Here is a 25,981-nt window from a genome sequence, read left to right as displayed (position 1 = left end):
GACACGCTCACGAGGAGCTGCTCTCCTAGCAGAGGAGGTCACATGACCCGGCCAGCCTCCATTCAAGGGCCTCCGGAATAAGGTTCAAAAACATAAATTCAGTTTGAATCCCCGGCGAGAATGAGGCCGCCGTGAGCAGCGAACGTCCCCAAAGCTGCAGCAGGGGGTTCAAAAAAACAGCCATCAGACACCTTCAATGTGATCATCTCATCTTTGGCATCAATCATACCGTTTCCACCCTTTTCAGTTGCAGAAAAAAGGCTCCGAGACTCCTCTGATGTGTGTTATTTTGCTGTCTGACTGGATGAAGAGGTCCACTTTGCGCTGCCCCCTTTATCGGTGTGAGCTTGTGATCATCCTGGTTATGTGGCAGCTGCATTTCTGGACCTTTATGCCATTAGACAGATCAGTAATATCTGTGGGATGGAACGCAGAAACTACTGCAAGACTCAGCCTCAGCAAATGGTTGTATAAAGTTTTACTCTGGAGAGGAAAAAGAGGTATAGAGGGAATGCATTGACGTTACTTTCCTACTGGACCAGCCCCCCCATACTGCACTGAGTGGCAAAAATGTCTGCAACTAGTGGAGAAGACGGGATACCAGACGATTATCGGCTTAAATTAAAGTCAGTTGGACTTGACAGTGACCCGTACAGTTACCCCAAGAACCAGTGGTCCATGGACATTAATATTATTAATATTTGGAACAGTTACCAAGAACCAGTGGTCCATGGACATTAATATTTGGTACAGTTACCAAGAACCAGTGGTCCATGGACATTAATATTTGGTACAGTTAACAAGAACCAGTGGTCCATGGACATTAATATTTGGTACAGTTACCAAGAACCAGTGGTCCATGGACATTAATATTTGACCATGAATCCAGTTTCCTGATATTTATATGTACTTAATTTCTACGCCGGGGAAATACACGAAGTAAAGCTTGAAGGCTTACAAAAGTCTTGACGCTTGGTCCGACTTCAAGGCAGGATTTGTTGGTGAAATTAAAGTGATGAGGACACCGAACTTTATGATTTGACCGTTTAACGTTAGCTACCCAAAAATCCAACATTACCTGATACAAAATGGGAACCACAAATCCACGTTTCGGTGCCTGGAATCCAGTTGTTTCTGTGAATTGCAGCGATCCATTTGTCTCTCTTAATTAGAGAGCTATTTTTCGGCAGTCTGTAAAACGATAACTCCAATTTCTTGCTAAATCTATGAGTACAGTTGATCGTACAACAGCTCTTTCCCATTTTAGATGTTTTCCAGTTGCTCAAACTGAAAGTTTACGCTGCCACTCAGTCTTTCTGCCACTCAGTCTTTCTGCCACTCAGTCTTTCTGCCACTCAGTCTTTCTGTCACTCAGTCTTTCTGACACTCAGTCTTTCTGACACTCAGTCTTTCTGACACTCAGTCTTTCTGACACTCAGTGGGCGAAACCCGCTGTGAAGTTGCATCTGTGACGTCATGTGCATTCCCTCTATTCATGCTTTTATCACAACTTAAACTTGAAGTTTTGAAGTTAAAACTGACCTCTATGGCAAGATGATGGGATAGGGGCAGAAGAGCTAAAGACAATCCTGAAATTATGATTATGGACTTGGATATGAATCTTCTGATTGCTCTGCAAAGTTTATCCTCCCTGGATAAAGAAAAAAAAGCCTTTACTTGACCGATTGTCTCCGGAGGCGTGGAGGCCGTGAAGCCGGAGTCCCATCAACGGCAAGCAGCTCTCCTCCTCGTTAAAACCCCTGGAGGGTCATCCCGCGACTTAATGTTTCATTTCCATAAAATCGTGACATATAATTGCGGAAGTCAGGTTTGAAAAAGATCAAAATCAAAGGAGCAGTGGCTAAGCTGTGCTATCTTTTAATCCTACCCTTCCTGTAACGCAGATAAACCCATCAAGATAGAAGCAGAGATGCTTTTCAGAGACTTGACAAAGCTCCCACTGAAGAAATCACATATATAACCTCCATATACTGTATATATATTATATATATATATATATGTTATATATATATATATATATATATATATATATATATATAACATATATATATAACATATATGCAGGGGTGCAGGCAGGCGGAAGCAGCAACAGCAGACATCCACGTAGGCAGGTGGAAGCAGCAACGGGATGACCGGGGATGGGGGGGGGGGGGGACCGGGAACACAGGCCAGAACGCAGCTCCCGAGGCTCCAGCCTGCAAACATGCACAAAAGAGAAAAAAGGGGGGCCGGCACAAGAAACTACAGGAACGATGGACAAAAATGATAGCTATGAGATATTTATAATAAATAAAAATGGAAATGGAGAAGAGAAGCAGGGAAAAGGAGAGGAGAAGAAGGGTGAGAGGCACCGCCCAGCGGATCATGTCGGTGCCCCCCTGCAGCATAAGCCTATAGCAGCATATCTACCACCAAGCTATATTTGAGACTAACTATTATAGTCTTGTTCTATAGCTGCAACTATGACTACCGACTCTAACACACTAGAGTTTACACTACCGAGAGATTTACCAACACCAGCTAGAGGTTTACTAAACACTAACTATAGACTTTACTAAACAGAAAGGTTTTAAGTTTAGTTTTAAAGGTGGAGGTGGTGTCAGCCTCCTTAACCCAGATTGGAAGTTGGTTCCAAAGTAATGGTGCCTGATAGCAGAACACCCGCCCTCCAAATCTACATTTAGATACTCTAGGAACTACGAGTAAACCTGCACCCTGGGAACGGAGAGCTCTGCCAGGAACATAAGGCACTATCAGGTCTTGTAAATACTGCAGAGCTAAGCCGTTTTGGGCTTTATATGCAAGTAATACAATTTAAAATTGAAATATATATATATATATATATATATATATATATATATATATATATATATATATATATATATATACACGCCCGCCGATAGGGGGGGGGACAAACGGGTCTGTTGTCCCAGGCCCAGGGTAGTGGGGGGGCCAGAACTGAAAAAAAAACTACTTTTTTTTATTTTTTTATTCTCATTAAATTATGGAATAATTTTTCAAAATGTTTCAAAATATGCCTATTTGTGTAAAAAATATGTAGTATTTGAGTTACATAAAAGCTTGTTATTTGTTTTCTTCCTACTTGTCCTTGTGGTCAAGAACCCCCAACACAAAAATGGTTTGGCCGCTGATCAAAATTTGACGTTATCATTTAATTCAACCATTAGAATGGTCAAAATGTCCGGTCAGCACAAGTCTGGTGCTCAGAAAAGAAGAGAAAAGAGAAGAAGAGAAGAAGAAAATAGAGGCCTCATAGATTCTCTACACAAATATTTTAAAAAGATGGTGACGGTGAAGCTGGAATTAATAAAGTCAGCGTAGAGCAAGGTAAGAAACAGTGAAGCCAAAGTTTACCAACCTTGTAACTTAACCTAACTGGCTAGCTTTAATGTTAACGTCCATTAGCTTGTATAAAAACCTGAAGAGCAGAGGGAGCTGGCCTGTGTATATATACATATATATATATATATATATATATATATATATATATATGTATATATATATATATATATATATATATATATATATATATACATATATACACACATATATATATGTGTGAAGCTTATTTTCACAAGTGTCCTCACAAGCTGATTGGAGATGGTTTCATGGTTTCATCAGACTCCCCCTGGAGATGAAAGCAGCCGCTGTGACTCCTTTCATACCTGTAATTATCTTGATTTCATCGGCTGGACGTCACTGAGCTTTTGTCAGCCGCTCAGAACAGAACAGGGAGCTCTTTCTCTGATGTGAGCAAACCAAATTGTCCGCTGGTCAGAAATGGTTGTTTTTATCCTTCCCTGATCCCCTTGCATTTCACATTTCCACTGACAGAGAAAGAGGCGCTAAATTACACTCATCAAATCTCACAAACAGCTCGGCCGAGGCCTTTCAGCAGCGAAGCCTGGAAACATAGACCGGGGGGCGAAAAAAGAAAGTAATTCCAAACTTTACAACATTAATAAATGGAGAGAACAGTGTGATTGCAGGCCGGGGATGGGGTGGGAACACCTAAACGCTCTTGCCTTCCACTGCAGAGGAACATGCGCCCGCTATGATGGGTATTTTGGTTTGTGCACGATGATGCTGATCAGAAACACTCTCCAGTCTCCTCTGGTCACGGCCAGGCCTGATTACAGGGGCCGCTGTGTGAGCCGTGCACAAACACTGCCATCTGCTGCCGGTGTTCTGACATTTTTTGCTGCTTTGCCAAAAAATGTTCCCTATTGGTTTTCTACCTTTGTAGAGCTACAATTCTACTGTGTTTTACTCCCTAACCCACTTCCTTTCCCCCTAAGTGGTCCTTGTCGCTTGCCTGGCCGTCATTGTAAATAAGAATGTGTTCTTTTTTTTGTGATCAAATGTTTTTATTTATTTTTCATGATTTTCTTATCAAAGGTGGCATCCACAATGATTTTACACAATCATTAAAACATTCTCAGCCCCTTCCAAACCCACCCCTTGGATCTAAAAAGAAAATAATAAAAAAATCAATAAATCAATAAATTGGTAATGCAGAAAAACAGATACTACAAAGATAATAGAACAAAGGACAAAATAAAACAAAGGCAAAACATAATAATATCAAAAACTGCACAAGGATAGCAGCAAACAAGGTAATTTATGTCAATTTTAAATACATCTTTCTAGTTTGGAATGAATTTTATCTGCTGCCATAAACTAAAATAAAATATTTTGTTGTTTTGCATTATGGATTCGTACAACGGAGTATTAGGGCCAATCTAAGACAAAAAAAATTGGAAATTACGAGAATAAAGTCATAATGTTGCGAGAATAAAGTCGTAATAGAAAAAAGTCATAATATTACGAGAATAAAGTCGTAACATTACGAGAATAAAGTTGTAACATTACGAGAATAAAGTCGTAACATTACAAGAATAAAGTGTTAATTTATGAGAACTCTAACAGGAAGAGCAGTCTTCTCCCTGTGTTAAAATGTTAAATATTGAGCATCTTGTGAAGTTATATTTATATATTTATAATATATTTAATATTACGACTTTATTCTCGTAATATTACGACTTTATTCTCAAAATATTACAACTTTATTCTCGCAACATTATGACTTTATTCTCGTAATTTTACGACTTTATTCTAATATTATTATGACTTTATTTTCGTAATTTCAATTTTTTTTTCTTAGTTTGGCCTTAATACTCCGTCGTAGATTCGGGCTGTAGATATTTCCAGGTAGATAATTTCAAGGAAGGTCAATAAGTCAATAAGTCAATAAGAATGTGTTCTTAATGACCTGCCTGGTTAAATAAAGGCTAATGACTGAATGAATATCAAATAAAGCGATATAATTGTTTTGTTTTTTTCTTTTTATCGTATAATGTTCACAAAGAGTAATGCGATTCATGTCATGGGTCGTGTATTTTGAAGGATCAAATACTCAACATCCCATATTATCAATTTTACATCGTGCAAGAAATGATTGGCGTAGCAATCAAACTTTGAAAACCGACTGTGCGCATGCGCAGAACCACAAAGTAGCATTTCTCGGCAGGAAGCAAAGATTGTCAGAACACGGGTCTGCAGCATGGATGTATTATATAACAGACCTGCTGCTGCTGCAGATCAGCAGATCAACCCGGGGCGTCTTTGGGGGTGTCTGTGTCTCTGCCAGAGGTGGGTAGTAATGAGTTACATTTACTCCATTACATTTACTTGAGTAAGTTTTGGGAAATGTTGTACTTTTAGGAGTAGTTTTGAATCACTATACTTTTTACTTTTACTTGAGTAGATTTGTGAAGAAGAAACTGTTCCTCTTACTCCGCTACATTAGGCTACGTTGAGCTGTTACTTTTCTTTTATCCCTTTTATCCGCGTACGCGTCAATCTCATGACATCACTGGGTGATTCTTTGGGAAAAATGTTTGTTTTTGCATGTTTTTTCACATTTACACAGACTCAAACACACACAGAGTTTCTATGAGTTCATGTTTGTTCTAGTTCTGGTTAAAAAAGAAAAGTACAAAGGCTGGAAATGTTGTGCTACTTGTGCTTAATTTTTTTTTAATTCTGTTATTATTTTATTTATTTTATTATTTATCAAAGTACTTGAATTTACTTTAAGATTATTTTAATTTAAGCTATTTTTTATTAATTTTAATTAATTTTATTATTTTATTGATTTAATTTGCCTGAAGATGATTATTTTGTACTTTTGTCTGTTTTAAATGGTTGTTAAAAAAATAAATCAGACTTTACTCAACAGTTACTCAGTACTTGAGTAGTTTTTTCACCAAGTACTTTTTTACTTTTACTCAAATAATTATTTGGATGACTACTTTTTACTTCTACTTGAGTCATATTATTCTGAAGTAACAGTACTTTTACTTGGGTACAATTTTTGGCTCCTCTACCCACCTCTGGTCTCTGCCCATATCCATGTATTACAATATTTAAAAAGCAAATTAAGAAACACCTTGGAATATCATATGTATAGGATACAATACACACACTTATACAGATATACAGGTTAAGGCATATTTTTGATCTGATTTTCATTGTGTTTTACTGTATATTAGAATGTTTCATGTATTTTTTTTTTGCTTTAAGATAATGATTTACATGTACGGTAAAGTTTAATGTAGGTTTGCCAAGTTATTTCGTTTTCTTTCTTTATGTCTTGTTTTTAACTATATGTTTTACAGAAAATGTATTGTTTTTTAACATGGACCCCAATAAGACTAGCTGTGTTTAAGTCCACTAAACGATCCGTATAGACCAGGGGTCGGCAACTAAAAATCTTTTAGAGCCATATTGGACCAAAAACACAAAAAACCAATATGTCTGGAGCCGCAAAAAATGAAAAGTCTTGTATAAACCTTAGAATGAAGACAACACATGCTGCATGTTTCTATATTAGTTAGAACTGGGGGAAGATTTTTTTTTTCATTATGCACTTCGAAAAAAAAAGTTGAAATGTCGAGAAAAAAGTTGAAATGTTGAGAAAAAAGTCAAAATGTCAAGGAAATAGACAAAATTTCGTGATAAAAGTCGAAAAGTCAAGAAAAAAGTCAAAACTTCGAGAAAAAGTTGAAATGTCGAGATTAATGTTGAATCACAATCTCGAGAAAAAAGTCAAAATGGTGAGAAAAAAGTCAAAATGGTGAGAAAAAAGTCATAATTTCAAGAAAAAAGTCTAAATATCAAGATTGAAAAGGAAAGGAATAAGGAAGAAAAAAAAGACAAAAAAAGGAAAAAAAGAAGAAAAAGGAAAAAAAGGAAAAAGAGCCACCAGGGCGGCGCTAAAGAGCCGCATGCGGCTCTAGAGCCGCGGGTTGTCGACCCCTGGTATAGACGCTGTTGAAGCGTGAGTTGTCCACTGCGGGGCACGGAGGAGGAGTTATAGCGATTAGGAAACACCTGCTGGTAGATTTTCTCAAATCTGACGACTGCAACAACAATCTGGAGTGGAAGGAAAGCGATCAACAACTTCATATTTTGGGAGAATATCCCACGCAAGGACTTCAAGAGGCTGGAGGAGACGGGAAAATGCAAAGCATCGTCACGGCAGAAGGTGATTAGATTCAAAACACAAAACAGACACAAAAATGATCAAAAAAGGTCCCATGTATGTTTCTGTGAGGGGAAACTAAAATCTAGTTCTGTCAGTTGTTCATAAGTAAAAGCAAAAGCAGGTTTAAAACTGAGGAGGTATGAGCTTGAAAATGAAACTCAAGGTTTGTTTTTCTTCCTTTCTTTGAAAAATAAATCTCCGGTTGCAGAAACACTTGGCCCGGCCGCATATCTCGCCAATTCCTGCTGATAAGAAACTGAATAGAACTTTGTAGCACGGCGAGTGCTACGGGGCCCGACCGACAGGATAGAGAGGACACAGAGTTTTGTGCAGAACCCTATTATTTACCAGAAACGCTCAAACACCCACACACGTCCTTCAGCTCCTTCACAGCAGCAGCCTCTTCTCCCAGCAGAGCCATGCCTTATGAAGGCAGGCAGGGTGGAGAGGTTGATGGGACACACCTGTGACCCAATCAACCAGAGTGGCTGCACCTCCACCCTGCCACAAACTTTGGTCGGTAAAAACAAGCCGTCAGAAATCAGAACAGCCCCCAGACGAGGGAAGAACTCTGGCCCGACTCCACTCAGGGCACGATGTTGTCCAGGGATTGGGTATGAAGGTACGGCAGCCGCCACACCTCGGCTTCAGGGGGAAATGTAAATGTTTTTTTTTTTTATACATTTATGGAACAACATGATTGATTTCACTAGATATTTTATCTTTCCCAACACTTCTTGAAATGTGATATGTCCCAACGTCCCTGACGACAGTGATCGCTAGGTCCATCTTGTTTTTAGTGCACTCTGCAGTGTTACTAACTTACAAAAATGAAAAGGAAGCAGACAACCCTGAAATTTTTTTTTTCAAAATAAGACGGCATGTGATGGTCCAATGTTGCCCCAGCAACGGAGGGAGTCAGGCTATTAACGAGGCTGTTAGCCACTGATGGATTAATTATGCAAGTTCATCTTAAGATATCAAATCACCCTACCCTCATATAAATCTGTTTAACGGAAATATTTGACTTTTTTTACTCTCTCTCTCTCTCTCTTTCTCTCTTCTGCTCCCTCCCTCTCCTTTTTGCATTTGAACTTTAACTGTTTGAGGTTAAACTGGGACGTTGTGATATTTTTGCACTGACATAGTGGATGAAGTGAACAGAATGAGTTAAATTGCGTTTGTCAGATACACTATTTCTGCTCTCTAACTGCCACTTGCTGTCCCTGGTGCAGAAAACAGAGGCGTATTGTGTAAAGGTGCATTGACTGAATTGATCAACACGTTGTTAAAGTGTAGTGTTCATAGTTAGCAGGATCTGAGTGAGACTGCATTTGAAAAAGTTCAAATGTTCTTGACAGATAAGCTAATGTACATAGCATACTTCTGTGACTCGTAACCTTGCCGTACCTTAGCTTTGACTGAATTGACGCCACTGATGTTGTCTAATAGGAGTCCGGGGCTGAGAGGGATGAACGCGAGTCCACGTCCTTCAGCCGATGACCCGGCAACAGAACCACAGCAACACCAGCTCTGTGGTCGGACCCACAGCTCTCCATGAAGGCTCGGCCATGGCATGTACCGCCAACGCGCTGAACGCCTCACGTCCTGGTACAGATTCACTTCCACATATCGACTGCTACGTTCCTCTGAAGCAACGTGATCGTTTCAATTTCAATTTCAATTTTATTTGTATATAGTCTAATACAACAGATGTTGTCTCTAGACGCTTTCCAGAGATCCAGAACATGAACATAAACCCCCGAGCAATTATTACATAAACAATGGCAGGTAAAAACTCCCCTAGTGGGAGAAAAGCAGGCCAGCACGCAGCTCACGAAGAATGTAAATGTTTGTTTTTTAAATACATTTATGGAATTACTCTGTGTCTATTTGTATTGATTATTCTATTACTTAATACATATAGAATAACTACAAATGCAAATCAGAACATGATCGATTTCACTAGTTATTTTACACTGTAAAAACTCAAAATCTTAACAAGAATATTTGTCTTATTTCTAGTTAAAATGTCAAATTTTTAGTCAAAAAAAATCTCATTACATTTAAGACAAGACTCAAAAACAACCATTTTCACCTGTTTCAAGTACATTTTCACTTAAAATAAGTAGAAAAATCTGCCAGTGGAACAAGATTGTTTTGCTTGTAATAAGAAGATAAATCTTGTCCCACTGGCAGATTTTTCTACTTATTTCAAGTGAAAATGTACTTGAAACAGGTGAAAATGGTCAAATAACAAGTTATTTTTCTGGTAATGACTCTTGTTTTAAGTGTGATGAGATTTTTGAGTAAAAATGAGACATTTTAACTAGAAATAAGACAAATATTCCTGGTAAGATTTTGAGTTTTTGCAGTGAGTGAGACTGCATTTGAAAAAGTTCCAATTTTCTTAACCACACATAACAGATCAGCTCCATAAACTTCTGTGATGAGTATTTGCTGGACGTGTTGATTGATACTCTAGTTAAGTTCTGTGACTCGTAACCTTGCCGTACCTTAGTAAGACTGAATTGACGCCACTGCCAGAACAGTTCCGATAGCTCTACCTACAACGTCCACGCAACTCACCCTGACTCTGGTGCCGGGCGGTGTCTGTCACGGTGGAGACGGAGCAAGTACTGACCCTGGGTGTCGTTTGGCTGGAGAGGAATATCTGTCAGCGGGGCTCTCTCGCGGAGTCGTGGACGGGGGAACGGGCGAGCCCAGCAGCCGTCATTGGAAACGGCGAGCCAGGTGCCTTTGGAGAGGCCAGTGGTCTCCCGCAGTGGCCACAGTGGTGCCACAGTGTGGCCTCGGAGGGGAACACGGAACCATATCATCCAGAACGCGTATGGAGCCAGCGTATGGAGCCGACACGAGTGGCTTCACAACAGGAGGAAATCAAGAGTTTTCAAGTAACAAAACATAAGTATTTTATTGAATTACAGATCATTTAACTGCAGAAGAAGACAGTTGAGCAACGACAGTGACGCTCTTGACATCGTCGGCCTCGTCCTCCGGCCCGGCTGAGTCTCCACGTCAGACGCTGAGGACGAGGCGGTCCACCTTGGCCCGGTACTCGGGCTTCAGGTACTGCTGCAGCTCGCTCTTCCTGGCCCAGACCAGCGGGGCGTCGGGGGTTTGGGCCGGAGCGCCGGCCGCCAGGACGGCCTTGAAGAAGAAAACCTTCAGCCCCGCCGAGCTCTCCGTCCGCAGCGCCCGGGGCAGCTTGTACTTGTAGACGCCGCAGGGCGCGTTGCCCAGGAAGGAGGCCGTGAAGCCGGCTGCAGGAGAGAGACAGGAGAGAGACAGGAGAGAGACAGGAGAGAGACAGGAGAGAGACAGGAGAGGTCAAGCAGGGGGCGAGACGCCAGCACGGCGCCCGTCTGGTCTAAGGTTCAGCTGAGCTCGGGTCACGTACATCATCACAGCGCGGCGCCTGTCTGGTCTAATGGGGCTTTTACCACTAGTACAGGGGTGGGCAAACTTTTTGACTCACGGGCCACAATGCATTCTAAAATTTGACAGAGGGGCCAGGAGCATTTGGATGGAGTGTTTGGGCTGGATATACTAAAGCATTGCATGGTGTGTGTACAAACCTCAGCACAGTAAGGACACGCAAAAAAATGTACAACCCGATTTATTAACAGATTTTCACTGAGGACTGTCTTTGAAATATGCAAAATAGCCCTTATTAGTTAATAAGTTTGTCTCAAGGAATATGCAAGATATGGCATTTACACACTATTTTGCACAATACTTGGAAGAAGAAAATGTAAATAGATTAAAATAGCATAGCCTACGCATTTGGATTTATCCAACCTGGAGATTATTTCTGTTTTTTAATACATTTCAATCGAAGGTCCAAGTTAAAGAAATCAACATTTATTAAAAAATGAATGGAATCACTTTCAACATTCAAAACATATTATTACTCAACGTAATACTCAATTGTGTAATTGTGTTAAACCCCGCAAAATCATTGATGGATTATCCTGACCGCGGGCTCTCTGAGTCACTGTTTTGCGCGATTTTTTTACAGAAGGCTTGAATGGCGACATGAAACTAAATGAACTATGCGCCACTCCAACGACGGTCAATGTGTTTGAGTGCGCATGCGCCATCTAGTGGGGAAACGTGGGCATTGCAGGGAAAGGTGGAAAATGAACAAGGTTTTTATTATAATTTGGACGAGTCCGGCGGGACGGATTAAAAAGCCTAACGGGCCGCATGTTGCCCGGGGGCCGTAGTTTGCCCATGTCTGCACTAGAACCTACTCAGCCCGACAACTCGCCTCAGTTTGGTTCTTTCCCACCAGGGGTCTAACGTGCCGAGTAGATACTCTTCTGTAACTATTCTGCTGAGGTTCTAAGTGGCTGAGTCGGGCTGTGATGTCATCACACTCCAGGCCACCGATTGGTCGGGGGGTTGGAGTCAGACGTCTGAGTCAGGATGTGACATCAGAGAAAGAGACTCTGACGGAGCTTCTTGTTCATTTTATTCCAGCAGCAACGGCAGCAGAAGTCTGTTTCATGATCCAACTCTGAGGGTCAGATGTTCATAAACCTGGTGCTGAGGAGAGAATTAAAAAGATCTAGACGGAGATAAGGAACGACCAGATCTACCAGGAGCTCTGTCTCTTCATAGCTTGAACTTATTCAAGCTACATTTTTAAGCATTATTGACTATGGTGACATAATATATCTGCATGCTGCCTCCTCCTTGCTAAAGAAGCTAGACAGTGTTCACCTGCTTCCCTGCGCTTCATTACCAATGCCAAATGACTTACTCACCACTGTGTACTTTATCAAATGGTAGGATGGACCTCCCTCTATTTACGGAGGAAAACACACATGTACATCTTCATATATAAGACCATCTTGGGTAAGCTTCCTCCTTACCTTTGTAGTCTCATTTGCCTCTAGCAGCTACAATACCAGATCCACTAGATGGCTACTTTTAAAAACTCCCAGAGCTCTGATCACTGAACTATAAGACTGCATTTTCTCACTTTGCTCCATTCGCATGGAATGGTTTACAAGATCTCACCCACTTAAGCACCCTGGTTTCGCTTGGCCAATTTAAATCTTTGTTACGAAACAATTTACTTGAAGAATGTAGTTGTTGTCTGTAGAATGGATACACTGTTTGATGTTGGTTTTTGAGTGATGTATTTTGTATTGTGTATTTTATTGCTGCTGTTGTTTTAGCCAGGTGTCCCTTGCAAAAGAGATCTGGTATCTCAATGGGACTTCCTGGTTAAACAAAGGTTAAATAAAAAAATAAATAAATAGCTGCTTGTGGCTCCCAACAGACTTTTCAGCAGCGCCGAGACAAACTAAATAAAATTAAATAGTGTCACCGCTTGAAGCTTCTCTCACTCTCATTTTTTAACTTGATATTGAACACAAGCCACAGACCCAGCAGCACATCTATCATCTCCTCCAGGTTCTACATCTTTAGTGTTGTTGTCTTCTTCGTTTAGATACACAATCAAATACGTCACAGCAGCTTCTCCAACCTCCTACTTCTGCTCCAGGTGCTGGATTGTAGTGGAAAAGAAACCAGACCGAGTTGAGTTGAGCTGAGTAGGTTCTAGTTCGGGGGTCATCAACCCGCGGCTCCAGAGCCGCATGCAGCTCTTTAGCGCCGCCCTGGTGGCTCCTGGAGCTTTTTCAAAAATGTTTGACCTTTTTTTTTTTCCTTTTTTTAATTTTTTCTTTCCTTTTTTTTCTTTTGTCTAATTTTTTTTCCTTTTTTCTTATTTTTTCCTCTTTTTTTCGTCCTTTTTCCTTTTCTTTTTTAACCTCAACATTTTGACTTTTTTCTCGACATTTGAACTTTTTTCTCGACATTTCAACTCTTTTCTCGAAGTGCATATTAAATAAATAAATCTTCCCCCAGTTATAACTAATAGAAACATGCAGCATGTGTTGTCTTCATTCTAAGGCTGATACAAGACTTTTCATTTTTTGCGGCTCCAGACATATTTGTTTTTTGTGTTTTTGTTCCAATACGGCTCTTTCAACATTTTGGGTTGCCGACCCCTGATCTAGTGGAAAAGTGCCATAAAGTTCAGCTGCTGGGGTCGTGTTCGTCCCCGTGGTCGTCACAGCGCGGCACCAACATCGCCTCGTTAGCCAGGCGGCTCCTCCGAGTCCAGATACATTAAAAAGGGATCAGCCGAGCTGCCGTAAGACTCTCAGAGCTCCAAACGCTGCACGTTAACGTCAAGCAGGAAAGTCTTAATAGAAAGTGATTGATGGAGGCGGCGCATTATTAGTTGATGAGTGAGGTCGTGAAGCGGTTCCACGTCGTCCGTCGCTTTACTTTAAACACTTTGCGGCTTATAGGCTTCATCTGATTGCTGCAAATAATGTGCCACTTTTAAGCTTTAATATGCATAATGTGAGGATCTCTACCGAGCCCAGAGACGCATTTGGGGCTTTAACTTTCCTTGTGTCCTCTAATTATTATTTTCCATCAAGGAAATTAAGCCTCGTGTACGGCCGACGCCAACGGAGGTCTGAGCCGAGAGACGGGGAAGAGGGAAGAGGGAATACTGAAAGCCCGGCTCAGGATCCGTACGGACCGCCGGAACTCTGCTGGAGTCTGACTGCTCAAGACAACGGAACGATGAGTACCGGATTTTCCGGACTATAAGTCCCGTTTTTTTTCTTCATAGTTTTGGCTGGGGTGTGATTTATACTATTCTCAGAAAATTAGAATATTGTGATAAAGTCCTTTATTTTCTGTAATGCAAAAATGTCATACATTCTGGCCTTTTATTATTTTAATAGTGCTGATCATGGCTTACAGCTTAAGAAAACTCAAATATCATATCTCAAAAATTAGAATATTCTGGGAATCTTAATCTTAAACTGTAAAACATAATCAGCAATATTAAAATAATAAAAGGCTTGCAATATTTCAGTTGATTTGTAATGAATCCAGAATGTATGACATTTTTGTTTTTTTTAGTAGTAGTAGTAGTAGTAGTGTTTATTTCGAATATGAATCATATAAAAAAGAAAGAAAATAAGACAATCGTCTTAACATGAAACATAAAGTACATATTCGAAAGGGAGTGAGAAGAAGTAAAACTTATAAACTCTCACCCCCTCTCCTTAAATATGACTAGCTAACACATGCGAACATAACATTATGCAAACATAATAAAAATAAATAAAAATAAAAAACAAAAACAAGACAATAAAAACATTGTAGCAACATAAGCTACTGACTAGTGTAAGAAAATAAGGATAAAAATAGATAAATAAAAAATAAACACTATCATTGCACCCAAGCATTTTGCTCATCCCTGTACCTCTGAAAAATAATATCTTTGTATTTTATTTTAAACGGTTTAATATTTGGACATTGCTTTAATTCCATTGAAAACTTGTTCCATAGCCTTTTAAATTGCATTACAGAAAATAAAGAACTTTATCACAATATTCTAATTTTCTGAGACAGTCCTGCAGCTCTTTAGCTCAGTCACCAAGCTGAATCTCGGCTGAAACTCCACCGTGAATCAGAAGAATAACCCGAGGAAAAGCAGCAGCTGCAACAGGAGAGCTGGAACCAGAGGAGGTCGACGTGTTTGACCTCAGCCCTGAACCGGACCGACGCCAGGGCCAAGGAGGCGAGAGCTGGAAACGGCAGATATCTGCAGAGCTCAACGACCTGCAGCAGCAGGGGTGCAGATCCGATGTCAGGATTAGGGGGGACACCAATGTGATTTTAATTTTTTGCCAATATGCAACTCATACCATGCCATAAATTGGTAAAGGCTCGCCAAAAAATACTGCACAGGGAATCATTTATTGTGCTTACCTTTCTTGTTTATTTGTCCTAAACAGCCAACAGTGTGTGTCACTGCTTACTTAACTGTTATATTCCTAAATCATCATTTTAAGAGTTTTGGGCATGTAGTGTCTACTCATCTCAAATTCTTCTCACCGTCTTCCTTTTATCCTATGGGACTACATTATGCACGATCAATTGATATATGGATGAAATATGGAGCCCTAAACAGGTACAAGTACGGGCAGGTACGAACGTAAACAGAACGTTGACAAAAAGTCATTGTCGAGCCCGTCAAAAACTTTAAAAATATTAATTCAGACTAAAAAAAAAAAATGTATGGAGTAGCAATACTTTTATCCTGTACACCTGAAAACGCACCATGGATGTATTATTTTTTTAGAAATATATTTTTAATAAATATTCTACATATTCAACCGTTAAGTCTGAAAATACATTTGTTTAATTTTGAATAATTTAGGGTATTTTTATTGCGGGGGGACAATTCATGTTTTTCAGAAATTGGGGACATGTCCCCCCCGTCCCCCCCGGGATCTGCACCCCTGTGCAGCAGCTTTTCAACACAGAGCTGCGAGAAACGGCTTCAGGACATCAGGAGAAACAAAAGTGGTCTGAAGATTAAATGAATCATGTGATGCATTTTGTTTCTTTAAGGCTCAGTTTTTCATTTTTCCATGTTTTTCATCATCATCATCATCATCATTACATCCTGATAAATAAATAAACCCCCTCTGCACTTCTTTCCCGCGAACACGAGCAGGTCAGAGTGCAAAAAGTGTGTTAACCCATCCTGTCGTGCTGAGCTTTCACCGCCTACACTGCTGGTTAAGATCAAATCAAACTTTAACGATGGTCACACGGAAAGTAGGTTGTTATGAAAACAGAGATCAGGAAAAAACTGTGCCATAAAGACGATAAAACCACCTGATATTTAGGAGAAATGCTCTCACGTGACCTCAAATTCCCCCAAATGGTGTCTACGCTCAAACTTTAAACTTTAAACCAGCTCCAGCCACGTTATGAAAACAGGGACACGTCTCAAACCTGCGACCGGCTGCAGAGATGCAATGTGATTCTCTCATCAAGGTTTTCAGGAACAGCAGAAGCGGAAATTGTGTTTAAAATGTCGGACTGACGACTGATATTAATATTTAAAGTTGATCATCTATCACAGAAACAGCTGTCCAGTCAGGCCGGGACCTTTTCCAGGTTTATTCTGACGTTGGAAGGCCGATTCTTTCCTCTAAATGTTTGGATTCAACCGGACCGACAACGCCCCCGCCCCACCCCCACACGTGTAAATTAACCTTAATTACCAGGAAACGGTGGTGGAAGAAGAAGTGTAGAAATGGAAAGAGGCTCTGACGGATGATTGGCAGGCGCTAAACACCTGCGGCGTAATGACATGTGACATTGTTACACTGATTGCATTTGCAAGCGGCAGCCGCAGAGAGTTATTACAACGTCTGAATGCATTATTGAAAGGAGCTTTATTAAAGCCTCGCTGACAGACTCGCTCAGGAACGAGTGGGAGGTGGGGACGCCGCGGGAGGCCGACCCGTCTCTCCCGGTTCCTTTAAATCGTTTGATTCAGCCCCATCTCACACTGTACGATCCGATGCTCCGTCTGCTCACACTATACGTTCATAATCCTCCCGTCGGACCTCTGTTACTGGAACTCGAGGACGGTTTTGGGGCAGGGGGGGCTGTGTCCACCCAAACGTGCGTCCTGCCCACCCGATCAAAGTTATGGGGATCCTTTATTTTTTTATATATATAAAAAAAATCCCCAAATATCTGTACCGTTTCTGATTGGGTGGGCACTGCGCATCATTTTTAGACACAACAATGAACGCATACCGCAAAAGTTGTGTCTCGGCGGAGGGAAGTGTTCAGAACAGCACAGAGCGCACACTGAAGGCTGATTTATGGTTCCGCGTTACACCAACGCAGAGCCTACGGCGTAGGGTAATCGGCGACGCGTATCGTACGTGGAAATGCAGTCTTTTTTTTCTGCTATTAAAACATGATTTGTAATGTGAATTTGCAACACTTAAACTACAAATAATAGTTTTTGACGTGACATCAGAGATTGTGCATGCTCTCTGCGAAAGGATGAGTCCAATCGGGTCGTAGCTGCTTCAACTGAGCGATTCCTTCACGAGGAGCGACCAGGATTTCAAAAACGTTTGATTTTCTTGCGACCTCACGATTTGTGATCGGGAGCTCGTCGTGAGGTGTTACTCTCTCGTCGTGAGGTGTTACTCTCTCGTCGTGAGGTGTTAATCTCTCGTCGTGAGGTGTTACTCTCTCGTCGTGAGGTGTTAATCTCTCTTCGTGAGGTGTTAATCTCTCGTCGTTACTCCACGTAAACTGCACGAGGCACGAGCGATTGGGTCGAAATCCGGCCCGATCCAAAAAATAGTCGCACGACTGGAAAATCGGCTCAAAACGAGCCGATAATCGCACAGTGTCTGCCCGGCTTAACCCGGTTCCTCTCCGGTCTGCAGGAGATCGTCTGGTGGAGCATCCAGATGTTTGGAAATCATAAGCTTCAGCCGGGCTCGTGTGAAACGCTCTGTGCTGCTAAACTAAAGGTTGGATTGTGGTTAAAGCTCATCTGCAGCTTCATCCGGGGCGTCCCTGAACAGATTCAAACACAGAGCCACCACTCTCATGTCCGTCACCCGTGTTATCCAAATAGCAGTTCATGTTGGTGCTCGAGACCTCGAGCGTCAAAATAAACGTCTATTTTGAGCCTCAGACGGGACTGAAACACGTCGTTCCCCCGAGGAGACGTGTGAAGAGGATCCTTCCAGACTAACGTCATCTGAACTCTGCATCCTTGTTAGAAGTCCATACAAATCAATAACCAAACATCAAATGACCTCTCGTAGGGCTGGGCGATATATCGAGATGTTAATATATATAGATATATTTTCAAACACGATATGGTACGAAACAATATCGTTTATATCGATTTAAAAAAAAAGAAAGAAAAAAAAAAAATTACTTTTTTTTTAATGATTTTGATATAGCTTATTTTGTGACAAATTGACTTGAATGTTTTATTTGAGATTTGCACAAATGTTTTGTTATTTGCACAACTGTCAACCTCAGTGGAAAAGTCTACCTGTTACTGTCTACATTGTATTAATTGCACAGTGTATTTTAATTTAATTGTTATGCAGGAAAGGGATATTTGTTTTATTTTATTCAAGAAGCATTTTTATTCTATATATGCAGGCAGTTTATTTTTATTTCATTTGTTTTATAAATTTTGATATTGTGCAGACCTCTGTTAATAAAGGAACCTGTGTGACATTTGGCACGAGGCTTTGTATTAAAACTGACTGTTTTTTTAAGGGTTTGCCTCAGAAAAAATGAAGCTAACAGAGATGCTATGCTATAATGCTTTTGGGGAAACCCCAATTATGGCACAGAAAAAATATCGATATATATTGAGTATCGCCATTTAGCTAGAAAATATCGAGATATGACTTTTGGTCCATATCGCCCAGCCCTAACCTCTCGCCAGGATGTCTACTCCCACAGAACCGGATCAGAGCTTAGATACTCAAAACAGGAGAGTGTTCAGATGGATTTGTCTCGGTGAGTCTGCAGGGATCCATCATCATCGTTTCTGAGCCTTCTGACCCGAAGCTGCTTCCATTCACCTCGTTCTGGTCAGAACTGGAACTTTACTCTCCTCATCATCTAATAATGGACTGTTTTAACTTCCGGCAGCTCTGTTATTAATCAGCAGCTGCCCCGCGACGTCTCGGCTCCCTGCTACTTTTTAATTGAAATAATCAACGTTGCTTCTTGGTGGAAGGATTTGCTTGGTTGTCGTGTCAGGGTCGTGTCCACCCTGCTGCAGATGAGTTTCAGCTGAGCTCACTTTAGTTTATATATACTGAGTTAAAAAAGCTCAGATCTGCCTCTACAACAGAGTTCACGGTCAACGAGCCCGTACCATCAGCCCTCCACCGCCGTGCTTGTGTTTATATACCCGGACACTTTCAACATCCCCCGTTCGTTCTCATCCCTCCAAAGAAGAAATGTTTGGTTGATCAGATGCAACTCTGCTGCGAAGATTTCTCCCGGCAACATCTGCAAACGGGCCTAAGTTGCTCGGCTGTTCCCTCGTTGTACTGATGGAAGTTTCCATGGATCAGGCTCGCTGAGGCCTGGAGATACGGTTTCTCTGATTTCTCTGGTCACAGTAAAGGTGGACTCAGGCTTTCTCAAACTGCTTTAGCATTGCAGCTTTGGATAATATAATATTGGATAAATAGTGACAGTGACATGTCAGGTGTTGTTCATCAGCAGAGATATTCAGATGTTTTAAGACCGGGTCAGAACCGTGTGACCTTTATTACGTCCTAAAAGGTTCATCTGCCCAGAGCGTCAGCAGCGAAAACTAACAGTAAAACTAACTTTGGTTCGTTATTCTGATGGTGTGATTGTCCAGGTTATTAATTCTTTTAAATATTGATTTAATAAAGTTCATTTTGTCCATAGTTTTACAATTTAATTCGCAAATTTCTTTTGTCGGACAAGAATTTTTTTGTTTTTTAAAATACCTGACATGTTTCGGCGATTCCTTTCGCCTTCATCAGAGTCACAAATAGATAGACTAGGTTATCAATTCTTTCAAATATTGATATCAATCACACATTTAGCTCTTTTAGCAAGTATGAGACGAGAAGTACACAAACCCACGACTCACGAAAGAAAGGAAGCACTTTTCCCAAAGTAATTTATAATAAATCCTCAGTTCTGCAATTATTTAAAATTCAATCAACACAAACGTCATCGGCGGGTATTTAAATGATTGATTGGTCCATTTGGTCCTAATTAAAAGCTCTTGCTATAGCTGTTAAAAGTTTAGTTTTTATTCCCCATTTCTGCACAAAATACAATTTGTAGACTGGGAAGTTTCATCTTCCCATCTTTTCTGTATCATCTCTTACAGTCTGAGTGGGCGGCGAGTTCTGACTAGGGGTGTAACAATATATCGTGCCATGAAATTTCGCGATACAAAAACGTCATAATACGTGTCGTGGAGGTGACAAAGTGTATCGCGATATTGGGTTATTAATATTAATCTATTGTGTTGACTAGTAACGGCCGCGCCTCGACCCGCAGACCAAAATCTTCCTCCGCTCAGAAGAAACTAGTCCCGTTTTGGTCCCGATCACGGGACTCTTGCAGGTTTTGAGCTCTGAACTTTTACTTATGTAAGGCTGGTGTAGAGTTAAGCGTTACCTTATTAAATTAAACCTTTTTGGGGTTGTGAGTAGGATAAACACGGGGAAACTTCTGCTGAGTTCCAGTGTACTTTAATGTCCCTCAACAGTGTAGGATTTTAGAACATCAACACAGCACCTAGTGCCGTACTGTGGCGTATCACTCCGCCCAATCTAAAACAGACTAATCACTACAGATAAAATGACTAGTGTCATTATATCAGAATATCAGAATATATTTATAAAATAATGAACCCTGAATTACCAAAATAACCTTCTTAACAAAAATAAATCTCCTCTTACACTTATAAGGTGAGCATGAATCAATCTTTTTATGATGTAAAATTGTATGTATTTATTTACTTGTATTTATTTATTTAATTTTAGTTGTTAAATTTCTGGAAAAGAAAAAAGTCAAGTCATACATGAGAGAAACTATTCAGTTTGTGGCTAAATATTTGTACTTGTATGAAACTGAAGATCATAATGCAAACCTGACATTTACTTTTAGTTCAGTTTGTGGAAAATGGTTGTCCTGGCTTTCTCTTTAAAACTTAAACAGTTATAAAGCATTACAAACTGGAACAATAGGGAAAATGCACAGCATTGTTTTGTATTTTGTGTCTTTCAAATAAAATAAAATTTTTTCTAGTCATATGTTCCTCATTCAAAGTTGTTAAAAAAATACTGCTATAATATCGTTATTGTGACCTCAGTGTCGTGTATCGAATCGTTATCGTGAGATTAGTGTATCGTTACACCCCTAGTTCTGACCCGCTTGTTTTCCTCTGAAAGCATTTAGAAAGCAGTGAGTTGTTTGTTTGGGTTGAGCCGTTTGTGTCGGCGTTGCCGGCTCGGCCTCGTGAGCCGGCGTTACCTGGCAGGGCGGCGAGCGCCCGCTCCGCCGTCTGTCGCAGCGTCTCTCCTCCGCGCCACTGGGCCTGCGGCAGCAGCCACAGCTTCTCCCCGCCCACCGGCTGCCGGGCCAGCAGCACCAGCGTCTCGGCCAGGCAGCGCTCCGCCGAGGTCGCGTCCCCGTCCACGCCGGCTAAACAACACGGGGGAAGAGGAGACGCGGCCGCAGAGCAGAATTTACACCAACTTTCAAAATGTCACAGGCAGGAAAATGCAAATGGAGATTTTCTAAATGTCAGAAAAGAAAAAAAAAAAAGTCTCCCTGGAATTTAATTTAAACTAAGCTCAATAAAACTCCTTAACATTGCACAATTTACTTTCTCCCCTGCTTATCTTGAATAATAACGCTCACACAGATAATTAATGCCGGTTTTCCTGCCGCCGTCGGCCACCGACCTGTGTCCCGCGGCGCCGGCTGGAAGCCCTTCAGCTTCTGCTCCCACGTGTCCTCCAGGTCCTGGCCCAGCATGATCTCCTGGTCGCCGCGGCCTCCCTCCTCGTCGGAGTCGTAGTCGTCCGCCTGCTTGCGGCTCATCCGCTCCGCGTCCTCCAGCAGCCGCAGCTCGTGGTCCGACAGCAGGCTCTTCTCCAGCTCCATCTGGGACCAGAGCGACGGTTCAGAATCAGAACCAGAAAAAGCTTTATTGCCAAGTCAGACATAAATCAGACGAGAGAACTTGACTCCGGTTCACATCGATGGCAGCATTAATACGGACGGCGCCATTTTTTAGAGGAAAGGTGACACTGGGATGGAGGAGGAGGGAAAAAAGGCATCTTCACATTGTGTATTAATACCTAGTGTCAAGGTGCAAAAAAAACACCTCAGCACAGAAAAGCAACATACACACAACAAAACAACATCACAAGACTTGCATGTGGGTGTGTGTGTGGGGGGGGGGGTCCCGGCACAGCACATCCAAGTGATCGCCGCGGCCTTCGTGGCACTCGAAACTCGGAGACTGTTGGGGGGGGGGCTGATAAGAGGGAGGGGCCGAGGAAGGCGTTGAATTGAGGGAGGTGTGATTATCAGTAAGTGTGTGTGTAGTGATGAGTCCGTGAACCTTCGCCCAGAGCTGCTCTCAGCCAATGTCCTTGATGTTATCAGGCGACTCAGTACAGTTCTGAAAACAGGGATCCACAGGTGTTCGTGGGAGAGGGGGAGGGATTAGTGGGGGCAGAGTCACCTTGTTTACATTCCACCAGGAAGATTGTGACCAGAGCGATCGGCCAAAGACCGCTCTGTCAAGGCCAGATTATAGAATCAACAATTATATTGAAAACAGGCAGCCCCAGTAATTTTCCATCTGCCTTCAGTCCCTGGTTCATCAATGGTGACTCCAATCAGACGAATTTGTGATCACTTCCCGCCAAGCCGAGCTTCCAACTTCTCCAAGTTCTTATCAATCTTGCCAATGAGCTCAAAGACCGCCGCCAGCCTGCGATTCTGTTCGAGAATCGCATCCAGTATACGGCTCTGCTCCCCCAACGTAAGAGTCTGAGCGTTGATCGCCTTGCTTGACCCTTCAGCCACGTCCGGCAGCTCTGAAAGAGCCAGAACAGCTGTCGACGACTTACGCGTTTGTCGATATACTAGGAATCCCCCCCCTCCGATCAGCAGGATGATCAAGAGAAATCCTGCTATCATAAACCCAATTATGAAGCATCTTCAACATCCTCGACAGACAGAATCTTGAGGCACAAAGGCTTCCAGTATTTGTAGGAATCCATTATCATTAGTATTATTGCTCATTAACTGAAGTTAACCATCTGCTTGACCTTCGCCGTCAAAGCTTTGTGAAAGTATTTTTGAGTCAAAAACATATCTGAATATTTTCAGTTTCTCATGTCCTAAAGGTTGTCCAGAATCCAAAAATATTGCACCTTTTCTTCAGATGTTGACAGTTTCCTGACTTAGTATCATCAGTGGCACACTTTGGTCAGAATAAAACAGCAATATACTTTTAAGCCATTTATATACACTTCTGCTCTTAGCAGGGTTTTTTATTGGTTATAATTAATTACATTTTATTTTAGTGATTCACTCCATCCTTCAAATGTGTCTTCAAGATTCAAGACAACTTTATTAATCCCTTGAAGGGCAATTTGATTTGGCAGCTCGTGCCCTAACACACACATAACAAACACATAACACATTCAATAGAACACAGAGAGAAAGTTGGCAGCTGTGTGTGCTGTGTCTTGCAGTTTTATTCACTTGTTCTGAAGTAAAACTAATGCAGCAAAAAAGGAAATTAGGTGGAAGTAAGAACAGGGAGGATGATCCCATAAATATGAGGTGAGGTTGTGTTATGCCACAGTATTTGAGTTAGTAGTACTCGGACGACTTAGCAATTACTTTATAACACAAGAAAACTGGAGGCTGATTATTCTGCTAAAGGACTTTGGGACTAGTTAGTAGTCGTGTCAATCCTTAAAAGCACTGGAGTCAATCCTCCAATAGTGTAGAAATAGCGGTAGTGTGGGCAGCTCGGTGGCGCAGTGGATTAAGCGGCGGCTCATATACTGAGGCTCGAATCCAGCCCGCGCACCTTTGCTGCGTGTCTTCCCCGTTCTCTCTCTACCCCTTTCCAGTCTGCATCTCAATAAAGGGCCACTAGAGCCCAAAAAAATCTTAAAAAAAAAAAAAAAGAAATAGCGGTAGTGCAGTCGCCACACATATCTGATCTCAGCTGATGGATGTTCAACATCATCATCCACTTCTCTGTGTTATTGAGCTGCAGTTGAAAACAAGCTCATATGGAAACTAGAACCAGGATGATGGAATACAATTACTCAGGATCAGGACATAACTAGTGTAAGAGCCATTTGTGTTGGGTTTGAATGATTTATGTTTGTATACGTTTGTTTTGGGTTAGTCTCCTACCACTTGGAGGAGTGGTGGCGCTCGTCTTGATCTGAACTAGTCGCGGTCTCGATACTCTCTGGTTCTGGTCCTGGTCTGGTTTTAAGGTGGTCTGGACTACAAGTCTAGTAAACATCAGTTTTTTCCTCCTCAGTTTCAATGACATTTTAAACTTTGCATCATTTTCTAAGGTCACAGATGCACATGTGTCTCCTGACACACGTGACCCCCCCAGAACCCCCAGAACCCCCTCCCGTGGCCCCCAGGTCCCGTCCCGGACCTCTGACCTGGTCCCGGACCTCAAAAATCACAACAGCGCTTGCACTTTCTCCGGATGCTTAACCGGTTCGGAGTGTGCAAGAAATTAATGACCATGTTCTATCACTCTGTGATTGAAGCTGTCCTGATGTGACCGGTGGGATCTGTAGTGGTGTGCGTTGTGTTTAAAACAGACGGGACTCAGACCAGCAGGACTCTTTTGGAGGCGATCTCCGTTTATTTCCTGACAAACAGAAATATAATAACGTTTCCTCCAGTCAATATATGCAGCGAGTTGAGCCCCTACACAGATAATAACAAAGAATATTAACATGCTATACAGGAAACCCAAACTGTGGTCTATCAGACTTCACATCACTCACCTCTCCCATTGAAATCAGTAACAAAAGGGGAGAGGTGAAGGCGGGAAAAATCATTTATACAGGTGGGGGGTTCCACATAAAACACAAAACACAAAGGTTCCACATAATTCTGGAGGTTTGACATGTCAGGTATACTAAATTAACAGATTTTGGTGATTATAAACTATAAAATAAATGCACATACACAAATGGAAAATTGACTGTTACACTGACATTCGCCATTATCTCCTGGTTTGGTAGCCTCTCACTAGGAGATAAAAATAGGCTGGAACACATAGTTAAAGTTGCCAGCAAAATCATTGGTGTTGCCCTCCCTGATTTGCCTACTGTCTTTGGCAGGAGGGAAACATCCAAGGCTCAGGACATCCTACAGTGTCCTGACCATCCTCTCCATGCCCAGTTTGAACTCTTACCCTCTGGCAGGAGATTCAGATTGCCCAGTACCAGATCTAACAGACTGAAAAATTATTTTATAACTCACGCCATCACCCAACTTAATTTAACACTCAATAAATGAACAGTTGTGAACTTCACTCCCCACTCTCCACACTACATCCTCAGTCAAGGGGTATTTGTGTGTACTTTGTGAGCTGTGTCCTAGCTGTGTGAATGTGCTCTGTGGCCTCACCTGCAGCATCATCCGTCGGAACCGCTCCTCCACCGGGTCCAGTCGGGCCGACAGAACCGGCAGCCTCTGCAGAACCGCGGCGGCCGCCAGAGTCCAGCCCGAACCCGCCGGTTCCGACCCGGCCCCGGCCCCGGCCCGCCGGGCCGAGCAGACGGAGAACCGGCGAACAGAACCCGCAGCAGCGGTTCTGCGGAACCGACACCAGAACTGGACTGACCGACCTGCCATGATCCTCTGACAGGGCGCAGCCATGTTGGACTGAGG

The 25,981-nt window shown here is 41.9% G+C and overlaps 1 protein-coding gene across 1 annotated transcript; it reads right to left on the bottom strand.

Annotated features, from left to right (window-relative positions):
- Positions 1 to 10,507: 10,507 nt before the first annotated feature.
- mrpl46 (mitochondrial ribosomal protein L46) lies at positions 10,508 to 25,981 on the bottom strand. The gene is made up of 4 exons (XM_061747004.1): positions 25,718 to 25,981; positions 21,982 to 22,183; positions 21,548 to 21,718; positions 10,508 to 10,875 (listed from the first exon to the last, which is right to left on the bottom strand). Exons 1-4 carry the CDS (start codon positions 25,967 to 25,969, stop codon positions 10,631 to 10,633), a joined length of 870 nt encoding a protein of 289 aa, XP_061602988.1. The 5' UTR covers positions 25,970 to 25,981; the 3' UTR covers positions 10,508 to 10,630.

The sequence above is a fragment of the Cololabis saira genome, chromosome 2, assembly GCF_033807715.1.
Source record: "Cololabis saira isolate AMF1-May2022 chromosome 2, fColSai1.1, whole genome shotgun sequence".
Lineage (NCBI taxonomy): Eukaryota > Metazoa > Chordata > Actinopteri > Beloniformes > Belonidae > Cololabis > Cololabis saira.
The sequence above is the reverse complement of the archived record's forward strand: the minus strand, read 5'-3'. Positions and strand labels throughout refer to the sequence as shown.

What these genes read in the sequence shown, in the direction of transcription:
- mrpl46 (XM_061747004.1), bottom strand. Translation starts at nt 25,969, where the DNA reads ATGGCTGCGCCCTGTCAGAGGATCATGGCAGGTCGGTCAGTCCAGTTC. An exon ending in TCCGACGGATGATGCTGCAG is followed by an intron (nt 22,184 to 25,717) that starts GTGAGGCCACAG and finishes CTCTGGTCCCAG; the next exon opens with ATGGAGCTGGAGAAGAGCCT. An exon ending in GGCGCTCGCCGCCCTGCCAG is followed by an intron (nt 10,876 to 21,547) that starts GTAACGCCGGCT and finishes TCTCTCCTGCAG; the next exon opens with CCGGCTTCACGGCCTCCTTC.